Source organism: Neovison vison, chromosome 9 (assembly GCF_020171115.1).
Source record: "Neovison vison isolate M4711 chromosome 9, ASM_NN_V1, whole genome shotgun sequence".
Taxonomy (NCBI): domain Eukaryota; kingdom Metazoa; phylum Chordata; class Mammalia; order Carnivora; family Mustelidae; genus Neogale; species Neogale vison.
In genome coordinates this window covers 7,752,628-7,771,508 of record NC_058099.1, presented here as the reverse complement: position 1 = coordinate 7,771,508, position 18,881 = coordinate 7,752,628, and the positions used below count along the sequence as shown (strand labels likewise).

General features: G+C 56.6%; 1 protein-coding gene across 2 annotated transcripts in view; it reads right to left on the bottom strand.

Annotated features, from left to right (window-relative positions):
- NIBAN2 (niban apoptosis regulator 2) overlaps positions 1–17,498 on the bottom strand; it is a 51,546-nt gene extending 34,048 nt beyond the window's left edge. The window contains exon 1 of one of the 2 annotated variants that reach the window (XM_044264855.1): positions 17,296–17,498. In XM_044264855.1, the coding sequence (XP_044120790.1) occupies positions 17,296–17,350 (55 nt within the window). In that variant the 5' untranslated portion in view covers positions 17,351–17,498. Of the gene's footprint in view, positions 1–10,553; positions 10,627–17,295 lie in introns of those variants that run through there. The other variant, XM_044264856.1, reaches the window with a different exon arrangement.
- Positions 17,499–18,881: the final 1,383 nt, after the last annotated feature.

Here is an 18,881-nt window from a genome sequence, read left to right as displayed (position 1 = left end):
GTGTGTTTTCTCTTGATATCTTGTAGTTATACCTCTCTCCTCTCTCTCTCTCTCTCTCTTTTTTTCTTGTCATTGCATTGACTGAGAGGTCCTGATCAATGCAATGAAAATACCTCTAGAGTTTCAACATCCAGTTCGCTCGGGCTTGCTCAGTATGTGATGAAGGGCATGTAAAGGGCCGAGTACCAGGTAGGGGCTGCTAAGAGAATGGAGGGAGGACTTAGCTCTTCTCCCCCCCAAAAAAGCTGGAAAATTCCCTGGGAAAACAGATGCTGGGGAAACTGAGCCATAGCCACAACCTAGCCCAACTGGAACCTGTTCTCAAGCGACCAAGCAAAGACAGAACTCCAGAGAGGGCTTTCTATCTCAGATGCCCCGTGTGGGAGAGGTCATCCCAAGAGCTAGAGAGCTTCCTGTCAATGGAGGTATGCAAGCAGAGGCTGGACGGCCATAAGGAGGCTGTAGAGAAGACTGTCAACAGGGGAAAGGTGAGCCATAAAAACACAAACTTTGGGACCAGACAGACCGGCTCTGTTCCTATCACTTCCCAAGCCTCAGTTTCTTTATCAATAACGGGGAGAAAAATAACACACCTCGAAGAGGAGCTGTGGGAACAAAATGAGACGATGCATGAGAAGTGTCTGGCACTCTGCCTGACTGTTGGTAAGAGTCCGATAAGTCCCAGCAGCTGTTCCAATGAGAATCAATCACTCATTAATGCCAGTGACTGGGGCCCAGCCCTTCTGGAAAAGCACTAAAAAAACTCAGAGACACGAATCCCGCCCACTGCATTAGCCCAGGGCCCATCGGATGCCAACATGCTTCTCCCCAAATATAAGTCAGGCTCTTCCCAAGTTGCCTGGGGACCCAGAACACCCCCTGCCCGGCCATCTGTCCCCCACACATGAGTGCACACGCACACACTGCGGGCTCCCCCACACACACCAGCCAGGTCCCCGACAGCAAGGGAGGTGGGGGCCAGGGGAGAGCACCAGCACTGGCCTTCTCAAAGCCAGGGAGGGAGACAAGGGTGGAAGAAGGGAAGGAGGAAGATGAGCCAATATGAAAATTCACTGATGGGCTTGCTGCTGGGTCAGAAGGAAACCCAATCCTGGGCTGGAATGCCAGGGTCCCTCAGCATGGACAGGCTTTATGCAGATAGAAGATGAAAAGCTTATTCAAATCACAAGACTCCTGTGGGCCTGCCTCTGAGCCAGCAGGAGGGAGGACCTGCCGCACCCTTGGGTCACCAGATGGAAGTCTCCTCAGGCTCCAGAGGGGAAGGTATGAGGACAAATGCCCTGCCAGCCTCGCATTCCTCATTCCAGGTGCCTGCCTGACCCCATCCGTGCTGCATGGGAAACTCTGCTCTCAGCCAGCAGGTCCAAGTTCTATGTCTGCTTTTCCTGGGATCCCTTAAGTCAGCTGCGGACAATCTTGCTGTCTTTCCTGGAGGTGGTGACGAACAGGCTCCAGGCACAGGCTCCAGCCAGTGATGCAGGGATAAGCATGGCAGGCCCAGAGGCTGGCACCTGCTTGCCACCTGACCTTAGGCAAGTCCCTCACCCTTCCTGGCTGTCCTGTCTGTCCAGTGAAGAGGCGGAACTCCTCTGCACTAGACCCACAAGACCCTCCAGCTGTGGCCTGAGAAAGTGTTCCCACCCCACACAGGACCGCACAGGCGGGGTCTTGATCAAACTGATCCAAGTTCCACCTGTCAAGCGGGAATACTGGAAAGGACTGTCCCCCACAGTCACTCCCCAATTCGGGTCAGAAGCCCCGTTAGCCATCAGCACAACTTCACTTAATAAATAACCGCCAAGTGTCCATTTCGCCCCACCAGGGCAGGGACCCTGTTTGTCCCATTCGCAATGTACCCCCACACAGAGCACCCAGCACATAAATATTTGTCCCTGCCTGTGAGATGACACCAGAGGACCTTAACTTGGGTCTCCCAGACGTTTTAAGACACAGGCAGAGAACAGGGTTTTCTGGAAGGGTCAGCTCAGGCCTAGGAACAGATCCTTCCTGGCCCCAGGGGAAGTGTTAGCCAGGGGCCCTCCAACCGTCATGGGAAACTTTCAATACAGCCAGGGCTGGGTCAGGAGCCGGCCAGGCCAGCTCAAGGTCACATATCAGCTGCAGACCAGGTCACCACCCCCGTCACACAAACCGAGCCCAGTCACCTAAGCTGGGATCCTCCGTTTCCTCTTCCAGCAGATTCTGTCAAATGATACAGCACCTGCGAAGGGCCTGGGAAACCGGAGCTGAGGAGGTCCCTCACTTGAGCCGCCTGGGCCGGGTCCAGGCTGGTGGGGACACCACGCAGAGAGATAGGAGGCCTGGGTCTCACCTGAGGCAGGCACATGACCCTGCCTCTGTGTCCCTCATTAGAAGATCCCAGCCCCAGGGAGATACAGACCTGGCAGCACTTTGCATAACAATACCGAGGTAGGGTGCCTGGTGCAGTGGCTCCTAAGGGAGCAAGAACCAGAGCAAAACTGCCAATTTCTGGGAAATTCTGGTTCCCTCAAAGACCTATCTCCCTCTCCGCTTTGGGACTTAGCCGTCCTGCTGCTTTGCCTAAAACCCTCTCCTCCTCCAGCACCCTTCTAGCCCCAAGCAGACTCCCCCTTCTCCAACAAGCCTGCCCTGCCTCTCCAAGTCTGGATTACTGCTGCTTCCCCAGCTCCCAAAGACACCCTGGCCCCCACCTCAGCTAAGGAACCCAACCCACGTCGGGTCTGTCCTCCCAGAAGGGGGCCGGTGAGGGGGTGAGGACCACGGCTGCCTCCCCATCCAGCACCCACAGCCCACACGTGGCCTGGCTCGGACCAGGTCCTCAAACAATGTGCAATCGACAGATTAATCCCACAGAAGTGATTACGGCTCCCCAACATGGCCCTGTCTACACCAATGAAAAACAGAAGTGACCGGAATGCCCAGGAATGGGAGTTTGGCTGAGCAAATAAAAACATAGACTATCTGGGGGGCGGCTGGGGGGCTCAGTCGGTTGAGCCTCTGACTCTCGGTTTGAGGTCAGGTCATGATCCCAGGGTCCTGAGATCGAGCTCAGTGTTGGGCTCTGTGCTCAGCGCAGAGTCTGCTTGTCCCTCTCCCCCTCCCTCTGCTCCTCCCCCGACTCGTGTGTGCACACACTCTCTCTCTCTTTCTCTGTTATAAAAAAAAATTAAAATTTTTAATTTTTAAAAAATATTTTAGGGGTGCCTGGGGGGCTCAGTGGGTTGAAGCCTCTGCCTTCGGCTCAGGTTGTGATCCCAGGGTCCTGGGATCAAGCCCCGCATGGGGCTCTCTGGAGCAGAGAGCCTGCTTCCTCCTCTCTCTCTGCCTGCGTCTCTGCCTACTTGTGGCATCTGTCTGTGAAACAAATAAATAAAATCTTTTAAAAAATATATTTTAAGACAAACCATAAAAGACTCAATCTCACAAAACAGGCTGAGGATTGCTGGGGGAAGGGGGGTTAGGGAGGATGGTGGGTTATGGACGTTGGGGAGGGGATGTGCTATGGTGAGTGCTGTGAAGTGTGTAAACCTGGCGATTCACAGACCTGTACCCCTGGAAATAAAAATACATTATATGATTATAAAAAAACTAAAAAATTAATAAAAAAATTTTTTAATCGCATATTATGTTGGGGCATAATGGAATATTCTGAGAGCATCCCACTCACTGCTGGGGGCCAGCACGTATGCAGATGCCCAGGACCCACTGTTGATTGTGCATCAGGAAACACCTGAAAATCATTAGTTCTGGGTGGTTCGGGTTATTGGCAATTTTCACTTCCTTCCTATTTATTTTCTAATTTTTCTTTCTTTTTTTTTTTTTTAAAAGATTTTTATTTATTTATTTGACAGGCAGAGATTACAAGCAGGCAGAGAGGCAGGCAGAGGGAGAGGAGGAAGCAGGCTCCCTGCGGAGCAGAGAGCCCGATGCGGGGCTCGATCCCAAGACCCTGAGATCATGACCTGAGCCGAAGGCAGAGGCTTTAACCCACTGAGCCACCCAGGCGCCCCTCTAATTTTTCTTTGATCATAGATATTGCTTATATAACAAGAGCCGGAGATCTGAGAAAGCTCAGAGTTGAAAAGTGAAGACTCCCTTGGTGGGGGCACTGGGCCCTGAGGGCAGAAATCTCTTCTGAGGGTACTATGTGCCAGGCACCGGGCATAGGCATCACAGGATGGTAGCTGCGTATGGCCTTTACAGTTAGGGAAACTGAGGCACGGCGCGCTAAGGTCTTGAGAAAGACAGCCCGAGGAAAGCCCCAAACGTAGCCAAAAGTGGTCCCGCGTGCCCCACACATCCCCCGGCAGCCCACAGCCAGGGCAGCCGGCATGCCCCGCACGTCACCTGGTGGGCCTAGAGCAGCGTTCTGGTGAAACGCTGAGTGAGGACACCTGCGGGCTGGAGGCCGGGTGGGTGGCAGACTGCCCCCGTTGGACAGGCACCCACTGACTCCCCACCACTTCACGGGCTCCACCCACACCAACCTTCCCTGCCTGGCACAGAGAGGGACCCCGTTTGTGTCGTCAACCCACCACCTCTGGCTTGAACCCCGACCTGCTCCGCCATCCACGGCCACAGGTGGTCCCCAGGGAGGCAGAGAGCAGCGCCCAGCGAACATGTGCTGCTATTGCTACCTGGGGGAGCAGAGGGGGAGCCTCTTTCTGAAGTCCAGCCAGTGAGTGGCTTCTTACTGGTCCACTGAACATCACCTGTGGATAGACACTGATTCTCCCCCCCTTTCCCCCCCCACCCCGTTGTAACGAAGGTTACAACGTAATCTAACGTAATCTACGTAATCTGTAACGTAATCTAACCTTCTGGCTACTCTCGGGTAAATTCTTGGTGCAGAATGGCCGGCCAGGGCTCACCAGGGGCTTGGGGCCATCTTTATACCATTGCTCCTACTGGTGGTGGGAACTGAGGAGGATCACCCTCCCCGGGGCAGCCCTTGCCCACACAGCCTTTAGAGGACACAATCCCTCCATCACGGTGGCCTCCGTACCCCCATTTCTGTCTCGGGATGCTCAGAGGAAGGATTCCAGGGGCCACAAAGCCAGGTCAGCACAGCAGCTCTGCAATCCCTGAGGCTGGTGTTGATCATCCTCAAACCGAGGGCACAGCCCAGGCCCCGTGTGCACCCAGCAGCAGCACCTCTCCCATTCAGGCCCATTATCCTGACAAGAAACTGAGGCACCAAGAAGGAAAGGGAACTGGGAGGATCCCTCAATCACCACAAACCTGCTTCCTCATCTGTGGCCGGAGGGCACATGGGAGGCACCGCAGAGCCGACGGGGCTGGCACGCCAGCGAGCTGGCGAGGAGGATGGGCATTTGGTCACGATTTGCCCTCTGATAATTAATTAATGAGTGACTGGTAACCATTGGTTGAATGCGTCTCTCCTGCGGAGCCTTGAGCTCCACACAGGCAGGGCCTGGGTAAACTCGATTCGGGGGCCAAGCACAGAGGAAGCCACTGGGCAACGCACGCTTGGCGCCTGACACCCCGTGAGTCGGCAGGGGCACCACGAGGATCAGGACCCAGTGTCCCCTCCACTGCATGAAATGGGGAGGGGTTGTTGCAGAGAGGGTCCGCCTGTCCACCAGGGAATCCCTGGGCCCTTGCTTCTCCTGGCCTCACCCCCGGGGGCTCAAGGACAAGAACAAAAGGCAGACACGGAGGCATGAGTCAGACAGAGAGGGATACACGCCTGGAGGAAGGAAGCCCGTGCACCGCCGCACGCACTCCAGGCCTGTGGTCACAGCGGCGGTGGGACCCGGACCACTCCTTCCAGATGGGCAGAGGGGAAGTCACCACCAGCCGGGGCTCTGAACCCGCCCGCATCTGCCCCACCTCCTCGACCCCCCAACCCAAGGCACCCTCTCCACCCACCGGAACCTTCACCCAAACAGCTTCGGGGCCCCTCGGCTGTAAGACCGTAAACCTCATAATGACATTTACCATTCAGTCACTGCTTGGGAATGAAAACAAATTAATACACGTACATTATACCTATTGATTATGGAGCATTTACTGTGCCCAGCACTGTGTTAAAGGGTGCATAAATGCAATTTATAAACACACGTAATGTAATTTAACTGGAGAAGTATTATTATTATTACTCCCAATTTACAGCTAATGATTCGAAGGCACAAAGAACGCCAACAACCGTCCTAAGGGCATATTTGGCTAGCCGCTGGCGGGACACGCTCTGACCTGTGAGGCCACACCGTCTACCTCAAGGGAGCCCACAGTGACTGAGCCCTCACGGTCCTCATACCATAGACAAGAATCTACCACAACTGCTTGAGGAGAGGCTTGCAGGAGGGACCCCAAGCCACCTGGCCATGGGCGGGACCCAGGGAAGGGTGTTCCTGGCTGAGGGGTGGGGAGGGGGATGTTGGGGGTCGTCTACGGGTCCTGCAAGGCCTTTCAGAGTCTGGAACTTGACCCAGAGAGCCTCCCAGAGGTCCTCACCCAACCCCTTCCTTGCACCATGGGGAGAACAGAGGCTCAGAATGGAGGCTACCCTGAGCTCCCGGGCACAGAGCTAGGGAGTCTAGAGGCCACAGCGGGGACGTAGGAAAAGGGAAGGAGAGCAAAGAGGCTCTGCCCCTAATCTCACAGGAAGTGTGCTGGGCCCCACCCTGGGGGGCTGCTGGCCGGACAGGCAGCCCAGCCCCCAGACGGCAGGGCAAGGCCCAGAAGTAGCTCCTCTTGGCTTCTGCCCCTATCTCAACGAGAAAACAGGAGAGCTGAGCTGCGCGGCCCGCTGTGGCCTGCCTCGGATTGTCAGTTTGTCTCCCAGGAGCAGGCTGACTCTCGGGTCACTGAGAAAGTCACCCTTCTGCTCCCAGCGCGGGCCCCGCCTCCAGCCACAGAGAAATGAAGTGTACAGCGGGCTCCGGGGCTCAACCACCAGCTCAAATCCTCCCCCACCCTCGCCAGCCTCCTGAAGAGAAGGGACCGCTGCACTTTCAAGACCCCGGAGGGAGCCCCTTGCCCAAAGTCACCCAGGAGCCGTGACTGCTGGGCTGAGCCGGGAGGGCTGTCCTGTGGCCAGGCTGGGCAGCGGCCCCCCCTCCCCGCTTCCCGGCAGCCTTAAATATGGGAGTGGGGCCATGAGGGGAGGGTAGCTTTGCCATTTTTAATCCACCACAACACCTCACTGTCTGTATGGGGACAGGCCCGGGCTGTCTCCTCAGACACAGGCCTATCTGTAAGGCTAGCAGAGGGCAGCCTCTCTCACCGAGGGCTTGTTTGTTTACTCGGTTTTCCAAATTATAACCTTTCCAGCCCCACCCAGGCCAACCACTCCTTCCCTGACCAGTCTGGGGCCGTCCATAGGGACAGGGATGGAGAATACTCCGCAGGAGGCTGGGGCCTACAGGGGCCTGGGTTCCCACCCAGCCTGCAGCCTCGGACACGCTAGATATGTCCTCTGCTCTTTCTGGACTTCGGTTTTACTCAGTCATAATAAAAGTAGGTGAGAGCAAAGGGCCCTTTCCAGCGAAGAGGAAGAAGGGTCTGGGCCAGAAAAAGAAAAGCAGACCCTGCCCATCAGCAAGCTCGAAGTTCAGGGCAAGGGGGAGCGGTGGCCCAAGGGGACCACCGGCAAACCTCAGGCAAATCTTCCCAGCCCAGTGCGGCCCAGCCTCCCAAAGTCGAAGCCTTGTTCTCTCTTCTCCCCGCCCCACCTCCCACCAGGGAACCCTTCCAAAAAATAAACAAAAACGCAAAAACAAAAAGTGAAACAGAAGGACAATTGTCAGCTCCCTCCCCCTCTGGATGTCCACGTCACCCCCGAAATCCCCGTAGGCCAGGGCAAATGACAGCTCCCCACCCCACCGGCAAACTCCGCTAAAATGGAACTGCCATTCGCCTAGCGCCTTCCACGAGCCAGGGACAACTGCCTCCCAGAAGCTTCACACCCCAGAGGCAGGGCTCACCTTCCCATTTTACTGACAGCTCGGGCTCTAAGGGGAGAGCAACTTGCCCCGGGCCACAGGGCTCTTGGTGTCAGAAGCCAGCGGGCTCTCAGTCAAGGCCAGATATGCTGCCTCTTGAGCTGGGCTGACCAAGTGGTTTAAACCAATATGCACTTTGGAAAACATAAAGATCCTCTGTCTTTGCAACAGAAACCACATCACATCCAGCTTGATGGAAACTTTGTGGCTGGCGTGAGTCCCGTGAGATCAAGGCTCATGTCAGCGCCTCATGCCCGTGCCTCATGCCCACCACCACAGCCAGGCCCGGCATAAGACAGCTTTCAGAGAGAGAGCGCTTCCTTCCACAGCAAGATGGCATCATGCAGTAAATATCACACCCTCCCCTTCAACACAGCCCACGGCCCACAGGCTCCAAGCGGTCAGAGCTAAAAGGGCACAAAGTTGTCCTAGTGACCCATTACACAGATAGGCAAAGCAAGGCCAGAGAGGGAGAAGGACCTGACAAAGGTCACCTGGCACCAGCCACAAACGGCTGCCGGCCGGTAGGGTGATTAAATGTGGGTGGAGCACAAGAGTATGTAGTCCTCTGCCCAAAGGACACTTCTTCCAGAAGATTCTGGCTTAACAAACTTGGCTGGACACAAACAGCTCTGTTCGGCATGAGGCGTGAGGAGGCTGGACAGCTGCTACAACTGGCTTGGCCACAGATATGTGGGTGGGAGAGCGGGCTTCACACTTTGCAGACCACAATTCATTCTTCCTCTGCCCCAGCTGGGCGCCCAGTTACCCGCTGGAGCCCACGCCCTGCACTTTGGATCGCACGGAGAGGAGGGACGCCCGGGCGAATGTCCTATCATGGACCATACACACAGCAAGGGCGAATGGCAACAGAAGCCGGGTTTTCTTAACGCAAAGAGCTCTACCCACATCTCTCATCGATCCCTCACAACCTAGCAGGTCTGGGCTACCGTTATGCTCACTTCACAGATAAGAAACCTGAGACCCAGAGAAGGGAAGACACCTGCCAAATGCCAGGGTAGTTGAGGGAGGGTCTCAAAACCAGGTCCTTGGCATCCAGACCCAGCCCTCTTCCCACTCTGTCCTTGGAAAGGAAGAAGGTTCTCATACTTAGAGCCGCAGGAAGGACGTGAGTCTCCCGTCATCGGAGGAATGGGAGCAGAGGCTGCAGGACCACTGGCTGCCTTAATGAAACCATCTACGGGATCTACCAACCACACAAGGCTGACAAGGGGGGACACCAGATCTCCCCAGCCTCGCACATCACCGTCACAGAGGCCTGCTTGCTCTGTGTCCCCCATATACACTGTCCCCTGACGTGCTCCACACCCATCACGCTGGTCAAGACCATCCCTCACCACTGGGCTCTCTTCCTCTCACCTTCCCTCCTAAGCCTCCCTAGGATCCTCGGGGCACAGTCCCCTCTCCTCCAAGGCCAGCCCCTTGGCTCCTCCCATGTCACCTCAACCCTCCCCTCCCCACTAAGCCACCCCGTCTCACACCTTCCCACAGAAGATCTACCCTTCTGAGAACACTCCTTGCTCACCCAGCCAGAAAGTTCCACGTGGGCAAGAGCCACGGAAGAGCATGCATGAGCGTGTCCCCGGTGCCCAGTACAGTGCCTGGCACACAGTAGGAGGAGCTCAGTAGCTACGGACTGAAAGAAGAAAAGAAAGAAAGCCCAAGTGCGTCCAGGGGCAGAGCTCATCACACCTTTGTGGGGTTTCCCGGGCACCATAGGGATCTTCCACTTTGACTCCTAACATCAAAACCCTCCTAGCCCTGCCTTTGGAAGTCACCTTGAGACCCCTAAGAAAAGATTTTCAGGGGCGCCTGGGTGGCTCTGTCAGTTAAGCAGCTGCCTTTGGCTCAGGTCGTGATCCTGGGGTCCTGAGCCACACCTCGGGCTCCCTGCTCGGCGAGGAGCCTGCTTCTCCCTCTCCCTCTGCCCCTTACCCCCTGCTCATGCTCTCTATCTCTGTATCTCTCTGTCCCAAACAAATAAATCTTTAAAGAAAGAAAGAAAGAAAAGAAAAGAAAAGATTAGATTTTCAGCGGTGGAGCATTCTCATGAGTCAATACTGGGTCACAGATGGGGAGAAAAGGCAGAGAGGTCCCTCCATTGGTCCAGAGTCACACAGCAAATGGTTAGTGGGACCAGGCTTGAGACCCACAGGCCTAGCTCTAGACACACATGGCCGGGCAAGGGGTGGGTGTCTTTCTCTTTTATCTTTCCTTCCTGGGGTCCATGGCACAGGGTAAAGGTATCTATGGTCACAGGACCCACCTGACACGGGTCCCAAGGGCCACACTCCTAAGAGCACCATGTCCTCGCCCCCCACTGGCCCTATATGCTGTACCGTCCAGAGCTCGCCACTCCTGACCTTGTGCCCTAAGCAGGCAGTGCTCTCATTCTCTAGTATGGAGGACACAGAGGGTCAGAGATGGTAACTGACTTGCCCCAATGACCAGCCCCTCCAGGGGCAAAGCTGGCACTCAAACCCAAGCAGTCTGACTGCAGAGCCTTGCCTCAAACCTCTCGACTCCCCGCTTAGAACTCACCATCCACTCTGTCACCAGGCAGGTCCCTTCACTTCTGTAGGCCACAGGGAGTGCATCCCTAAACCTGGACAGTTCCCAGCGGGTGGATCCGGGTGCCCTGCCAAGGTGGGCACTTCCTGCTCTTCCAGTTTTAAATCTGTGCGATCAGAAGATTACAGCCCTTCTGTGACTCAGGCCCTAAGCTTCTACCCAGAGAGGGGCGTGGTTCTGTTCCACCCGGCAGGGTTTTAAAGCTAGGGATCTGCCTTCCTCTTTCTTTAAAACTCTGCCCAGCACTATCTAGAGAAAAACCCTCTGGTCCTCAGGCAGGGAAGTGGATGGGGGCAGGGCAGGGGGAAAGGAAAAAGCGGCTCAGGAATGTCTGCAACCACAAGCTGATGCCTGATGCCTGCAGGGAGACCCGCTGTGAGTCACGAGCTGAGCCTGCGGCGGAGGAGGGGGCCGCGCACAACGGGACTGGTCCAGAGTGACTTGAGTCTCAGACTGAGTAATGTCGGGAGGGATCTATTTGTGCAGCCCACGGGAGCCTCTGACACACGCCACCCTGTTCCCCTCCCCTCCCAGGCCCTCTGCCCCCACCGCTGGCCTCTCTTTGGGGCCTTTTCCACATTGTCCTCAGGCCCAAGCCAGACACCAGGAACCATCTCATCACAGCAGAGGATGGTTCTAACAGCTAAGGCCTTGGACTCCCATGTCTGGACCTGCCACTGCCCTGCCCTACCTTTAAATGTTGGGATAGGGCACTGAGGGTAGGGATTCAGAGAGATAATACAGGCAAAGGAAGTCCTGGCACAGAGTAAATGCTCAGTTAAAGGATTGCTAATCTTACAGGTACTGCTCAGAGCCTGATACAGCCCCTCCCTGCTCTAGCGGCCACCACCCTCTCGCAGAAGACCCATCCATGGAGTCCCTGCAGGCCACAGGCGGGAGAAGCAGCTAGACTTACGTGGTCATACACACCCAAAGGCCAATGTCATCAGCCCCTGTCCCCTGCTCACAGATAGCCCCTTGCAACCTGTTCCCGCCGGAAAGACACTCAGAGGTGTTGCAGGTTCCCAGAAAGGAGCCTCCCTCAAAATGCCCAGATTGATGGAAGCAAGGCTGGGGGAGAGCAGGTCAAGGGCATGAGTCTGTCCTCAGCAGGGCATCTGACCTGAGCAGGAAAGGAAACAAATACAGTGACTCAGTTTGCCTCGAAAAACCAAATGTCCAGTCACCGTGAGACATGGCAGAAACCAGCATTAGGGGTAAGGCTACAAAAATGTCTGTTCGGATGTGGCCTTGGGGAATGCCTTTGGGAATGCCTGCAGGAAAGATGTTTATTATAAGTCGTTTGGTGAAAAGGAGCAAGCAAAAATTGAGTCATGGTCTCAGCAATGTGGAACAATAAACACGGAGGAGAAATACTGCTAAAAATGGGGGCGCCGGGGTGGCTCAGTGGGTTAAGCCTCTGCCTTTGGCTCAGGTCATGATCTCAGGGTCCTGGGATTGAGCCTGCATCGGGGCTCTCTGCTCAGCAGGGGGCCTGCTTCTCCACCCACCCCCGCCCCCACCTCCCTCTCTATTTGCAATCTCTCTCTGTCAAAATAAATAAATAAAATCTTAACAAAAGAAAGAAAGAAAGAAATACTGCTAAAAAATGGAGCAGTGCTCACAGGGCAGTGGTAAGTGAGTCCCATCCCCGTCTCTAAACTTCATTTCTCAGGCAGCGGGGACCATGACCCAGTTTGGGCTTCGAAAGGTCTTTTTGGCTGTGTGTGGGGGACGGATGGTGGGGTGAGGCCAGAACTCAGGCCCAGCGACGGGAAAGGAACAGAGTGGAGGCTGGATGGAGGGGCAGGACAGGGTCAACGCCAACAAAAGGCGCGTTCTATTAGATCGAAACAAGAGAACAGAATCCCCAGACACTTCGCCCCCAGGGGCTGACCCAGACCTTGGCTAGGGGCAGAGGCCCAGGCAGGGCTGGGGCTGGGCACTGTTTCCGGCCAGTCTGGTCTCCCTGCAAAGCCCCAGGGCGGGGACTAGGAAGCCATGCACCTGCGGGACAGGGTGGCCGAAAGGGGACACCTTCCTTCTTCCCTTTACGCTGGGGACCCACAGCCCTTTCCCAAATGTGGAGAGGTAGGTTTGCAAAATCAATTCGGAAAAAGGCGTTATTCGTTTTGCTCAATAAATAAACGAGATTCCCTTTTTCTCGTATCCAGCTGTCAGAAAGGGTGATCGCACTTAGTACTGAGCTACACTGTACCAGGGGGAGGGAGTTCCAACCGTTTACAGCCTTTTCAGAGGCTCCGTGTCACTACATGACGATGGGACCCGGGGGTTCCATTTTGAGGCCTCTCTGATCCCAGAACCTGGCCTGAGACGCATGCGAGGTCTGGGCAGTGCCACGAATTCCCGCAGAACACTGGAAGCCACCCCAGTGTCCGTTAATGGGGGGAATAGGGCACATAAACGGCACCACGCACAGAAGGAAACCTGCAGAAGAACAGGGCCAACTCACGGGCTGCGACGCAGAAAGATGTTTGCAACAGACAGAGTGAAAGAAAAGTCCGGCCACAGACACATACCACCGGAGCCCACACACCCAGAGCTAAACACGTGTGTCCACAGAGACGTGGGTCTGGACGCGGGGATGCACCAGACTCCAGTGGTTTCTCCCAAAGGGTGGGAGCGAAGCGGAGGACACTTTCTCACCTTACATTCCTACGTGGTGGGTGCACACATTACCTGGGTGACCAGCCAACACGAGCCGTGGCCGCCCACGGTGGGGGGCGACTGGGGGAAGGGGAGTGACCACTAATGGGCACAGCATTGCTCTCTGGGGCGATGAAAGCATTCTAAAATTCACACGCGCGTGCACACGCGCGCGCACACACACACACACACACACACACAAGACCCAATGAACTGTATACTTAAGTGGGTGAATTGCCTGGCAGGTAAATTATGTTTCAATAAAGCTGCTATTTAAAAAAGAATTAGCAAGGGAAAGGTGAGCCTGGCTGAAGGGTAGAGCACAGGTTCTGGCAAACTACCTTACCAGTCCTTTCAGATAATAAATCTTATGGACAGTTTATGTATGTGGGGAGTGGGGGGGGGTTCCCTTGGCTCCCACAGTTTCATCCTGGCTAACAGAATTTCCAGAAGGGCTGAGTCCTTCAAGGCTATCCTAGAGGTAGAAGGCCCCCCCCAACCCCAGGCAATCCTAGGATTCCTGCCAAGGGCACATCACCCAGATCCTATGGAGCAACAGTGAGCTTGCTCCCTCACGTGGTCTCTCATCCAAGTACTAACCAGGCCCAACCCTGCTTAGCTTCTGAGATCAGACGAGATGGGGCACATTCAGGGTGGTATGGCCATAGATCTTCCCTTACTTATTCTATCTTAGCTTTGGGGGCAGAGAATCCCTCCTGTAACACCAACGGGGGCCACCCAGACACTGCCGCTCTCTCATCCCAGCCCAGTCCTCTGGGCCAGATGGAGGTGGGGGTGGACCTAATCCCCCACCTCCCCACGTCCTAGCTCCTTCCTAGTCATAGTCGGGCCCCATCATAGCCCCGCACACCCGCTCAAGATAGGCTACATCCATGTCACACATCTCTCAGCGCACAAGGAACGTGGATTTCAAGGTTTCTGAAAACCCTGGCCGATTCTTGCATCCAAGGAACCAGCAGGGACCAGACAATCTCAGAGAAACAGGGCCTACACCACAGCGACAATTGCCCCCTTCACACTCCAAACACCTGGCCACTCTCCTCACCCACTGGAGAATCAATGACACAGTAAATGACCATTGTCAGGGGCTGGGTGGCTCACTAGGTTAAGCGTCTGCCTTCGGGTCAGGTCATGATCTCAGGGTCCTGGGATGGAGCCCTGCTCAGTGGGGAGCCTGCTTCTCCCTCTCCCTCTGCCTGCCACTCCCCCTGCTTGTTCTCTCTCTCTCAAATAAATAAATAAAATCTTTAAAAATAATAAAATAAAATAAATGAGCATTCTGAATAAAAACGGCAACTGTTCGCTAAACACTTGCTGTACCCCAAAGCACTGGGCACTAGTCTTACCAGCATTACCTCGTTAAATCCTTGCAACAGAGCCCAGCAGGAAACTACTATTAATGCCATTCTACAGATTAAGAAACTGAGATTAAGATGCTGGCCCAAGTTCACATCAGCTAACAGAATGTGGAGTCAGTATCAGAAGCCCGAGCTGGCCCAAATCTGGAGGAGATTCAAGGTGAAAATTTGGGACCCTGAGACTCTTAGAACCAGAAAGGACTTCATTCAGCCATCAGGTCGCCTACAGCCTTCAGTTCACAGCTAGGGAAACAGAGACCCAGAGAGAGTAAGTGATTGCCTGAGGCTACCCAGGCCTCCTGGCTCCCAGGTCAGGGCTCTTTCCTCCATCAAACTCCCTCCCGAAAAGTAGGAGGGACTAATCCTGCCACCAGCCCCACGAGGCTGCTACTCTGAGAACAAGCCCCTGCTTGCCAGGGGCTTTGAAATCCCAGGATGAAAGGCACCGTGGCAGCAAAATGCCACCGTGGGCAGGAGTGAGCCTGACCTCTGCCAGGACTTGCCGGCTGGCATTCACCTGCTCACCTGCGCAGGGTGGGCACGAAGCTGCAGAAGCCGCCCGCCCATCAAGCCACGGAACCCCAACAGGCCTCGGAGCCCAGAGCACTGTGGGAAGGGCCATCCCAAATGCTGACGTCTCCAAAGGGGTGGCCCCAGGTAGGGAGGGCTCTGGAATTTTAATTGTCTGGCACAAAAGGGCTCACGGCTCCTTGGGTGGGGTGAGAAGGGTGCACAGATCGCCAGGGGTGCCAAAGGCTAGCCTTCATTCCCTCCAGAAGAAATTTCTAAGGTGGCCTGCTTCCCTGGGAGGGGGCTAGATAGAGTCTTTGCCGGGCTTCCAACCTCCCAACCCCGACTTGAGACGCTCCCCCAGGTGAGCCTGGACCAGGAATTTGAGGCATCTGAAGAGGGTTATTAATAGCCCTGAAGTGTTGAGAAGAGGGGCCAGCAGGCTGAGTGGGCACAGCCCTCGTCCACCCAGCCTAGTATCCACAGAACAAACCCAACCCTGTCCAGGAGAGGACACTTCACCTTTTGTGGCTTCAGTCTCCACCCCTGTAAAATGGGGGGGGGGGGATGCTGGCAGTTCGCAGCCCAGGAGGTAGGAAGAAGGGGGAGAGCAGGAGCTGGGTGTGGGGGAAGGAAAAACCCCACCAAAGAAGGAGCAGCACACCCCACCCAGGCCGAGTGAGGGGCCCCAACAGGAGGTCGTGAATGGATGGACTGTTACAGAGCCCCAGGAGGCTGCCACCGCCAGGGAGGGGACAGGAAGACTCCGCCTGGCTTTCCTCCTCCCAGAGTCCAGGCCGGTCCTATAAGGAGGCTATTCCGGGACTTAACCCCCTGCTGCTCTGGGGCTGGAGAGGGTCTGACTCATTTCTACCTCATGCTCACCCCTGTGCCCGGGGCCTAGGCCTGGCCCAAAGGGGGAACTCCAGGCCCAGTGCCACAGTCACTGGACAACCCTTTCCCAGAACCCTCTTTGTCCTCAACCATGGGGTCCTGGAGACACAGAGTTAAGGGACACCTGGTCCCTCTTCTCAAGGAGTACAAGTAGGGAGAACACAGCTGCTGAAACGCTACAGGACCGCAGGACACATCAAGACACATGGAGGTAGACATAGTGCTCCGGCTTCACTGGACAGGGAGTGGTGAATTCAACGCGGGGAACAGATAACTCCTTCCATCAGCTGCACCCACCCCACACCCCACGCAGACCAGCACCCCGGGCATGGGTGCCTCCTCCGTGCAGGGCCCTGCGCTAAGCAAGCTACATGAAATAGTCTCTCAACAACGTATTAATAAGAAATTATTCACCCCATTTCAGAGAGGAGAAAACTGAGGTGCCAGGCCATTAAGAGACTTCCCTACGACCTAACGGCTGGGAAACAGATGCTGGGATTCCACCCAGGCAGCCTCACCCAGGGCGGGAGAGGTGAACCACAAAACCGAAGTTTCCCAGGCAGTCTGAGATTCTCACCCCACCTCTCCATTCTCCAGGGTAGGGGGAGGAGGAACCCCAGACCCTGCTGCTACCCTGGGGCTTCCCCAGGAAGCCTGGGGTCCCTTGCCCTTCTGAGAAGTAGCCACAGTGCGGTGACAGGCTGGGAGCAGGGGTGGCTGAAGGAGGGGGCTGAGGAGGCTGGGCTCTGGCCCTGGACACGCCTGCCGGGCAGGAGAACCCTGCTTGAGTCAAAGGGCAGGGGTTCTGACCGACCCCTCCTGTGCACCCCACAGGCTCAGGCCAGGCATGGATGGGCCTGTCCCTAGAAGCCTCAGCCACGTGTACTAGGGCTGGGGCCAGGACGAGGTGGGGACCCGGACAGTGGGGAAGATCAGGACACGCTGACCACTGACCGAGTGGGCCATAGCTCCCTCAGGGTCGTGTGCTGGGGATTCGAAGGGACGGGCTCGGAGGGGGTTCCAGTAGAGGACGGGGAGGTTCGACTTCCCTCAGGAGGGGGAAGGGCGAGTTCAAAGGGGGCAGGAAGGAGCGCCCAAACGTGGAGGGAACGAGCTCGGAGGCAGGACTTGGTCCCCAGCCACTCCCGCCTTGCCCGGGGCCTGATTGTCCCGGCCCCTGCGCCGCCCGCCGACCGGGTTGGGGGCGTGGCACGGGGGCTCCCCGCGGGACCCCCCAGCGCCCTACACCGCGCGGGACTCACCTGCGATGTGCTGGCGCCGGGCGTCGTCCAGGTGCGTGGACAGCACGTCCCCCATGGCGAGGAAGAGCCGCGGCCCGATCCGCCCGCCTCCCGTCGCTGCCCGCGCCGCTCAGGAAGACGTCGCTGGCGCCATGCAGCCCGGCCCGGCCCGCTCCCGCTGTCCCTCGCTGCGGCCTCTGCTCTGCCCGCGCTCCAGCCCCGCCGCGTCGGTCCGGACCGCCGCCTCCGCCCAGCGTCCAGCCCGCCGCGCAGCAAGCCCGCCGCGCCGCGCCCCGCCCCGCCCGGCCCCGCCCCCCGAGCTGAGCCCCGCCCCCGCCGCCGCCGCAGACAGGAGGGCTGCGGGCGGGGGACCGGGGGAGGCCGGGACTGCGGGCCAGACCCGGACAAAGACCAGTCGGAGAGAGGGAGAGCGAGGAGGGACGCCCTGAGGCGCGCGCCGGACCCAGACCGAGCCGAAGAAAGAGATGGGGCTGATGGGGGCATCCAGAGAACGGGGAGCGCCCTGGGGGGCTCCAGCCTGGGGTCACCTCCACCCCTAGCCGCGCGGGAAGAGAATCACGCGGAGCAGGTCGTGGGGAACGGGTAGGGGACTCCAAGGCCAAGGTGCGGGAACTTGGCGTTCGCACCCCACTCCTCCCGCCCCCGCCCGCCGCCTCCGGCTCTCAGGAAGTTCCTGGCCTTGATCCGACCTGCCCCAGAAGGTGTGCCCGCCTGTCTTGCGCAATAGTGCAGGGAAAGGGGAGGTGGCAGGGAGGGCGAGGGGCCCAGGAGTCACCCCCGGTGCCAGTGCCAGGCGGACATTCCTCAGGCTCAGCATATGGGTATTTTACTTGGGGAGGTGGCTTGTGGGACAGGGCAGGTCAGGAATGGAAAAAACAATAGAACTTTCCAGTTTGTAAAAGATTCAAATCCCACGGACCTGCATGCATGGATATCAGTCGGGCCTGCGGGGCTGGGCATGGGTGGGTCCACGGTACCACAGGAATGTGTTCCATTCCTACCCTGGACACCACCCAAGCCAGGAGGGGAAACAGGTTCACATCAGGGATCCCCAAAATCGTGAATTGGGGTGGCAGAGGCCTTCCTTGGCCACCGATGCTCAGACTTCCCCTTCCTGCATCCCAAAGGTCATGCAGTTTCTGCTTGCTTACCCTGGGGACTGAGTACTCGCCACCCATTTATCCCACACTGTGATTGGGCAGTTCTTACTATAGGTGTGACAAAGGCAAAGAATGGTGGTAATCAAAGTTGACATTACGGGGTGCCTGGGTGGCTCAGTGGGTTAAAGCCTCTGCCTTCAGCTCGGGATCAGGGTCCTGGGATCGAGCCCCGCATCCCCGCATCGGGCTCTCTGCTCAGCGGGGAGCCTGCTTCCCTTCCTCTCTCTCTGCCTGCCTCTCTGCGTACTTGTGATCTCTGTCAAATAAATAAATAAAATCCTTAAAATAATTAAAAAAAAAAAAGTTGACATTACTGAGCACAGATACTTCAGTCCAGTCCACACCACCAAATGTAGGCCTGAAGTTGATTAATGTGACATTGGCACTCATTCATGCAGCCAGTGGCTTACCGGTCATTCATCATAC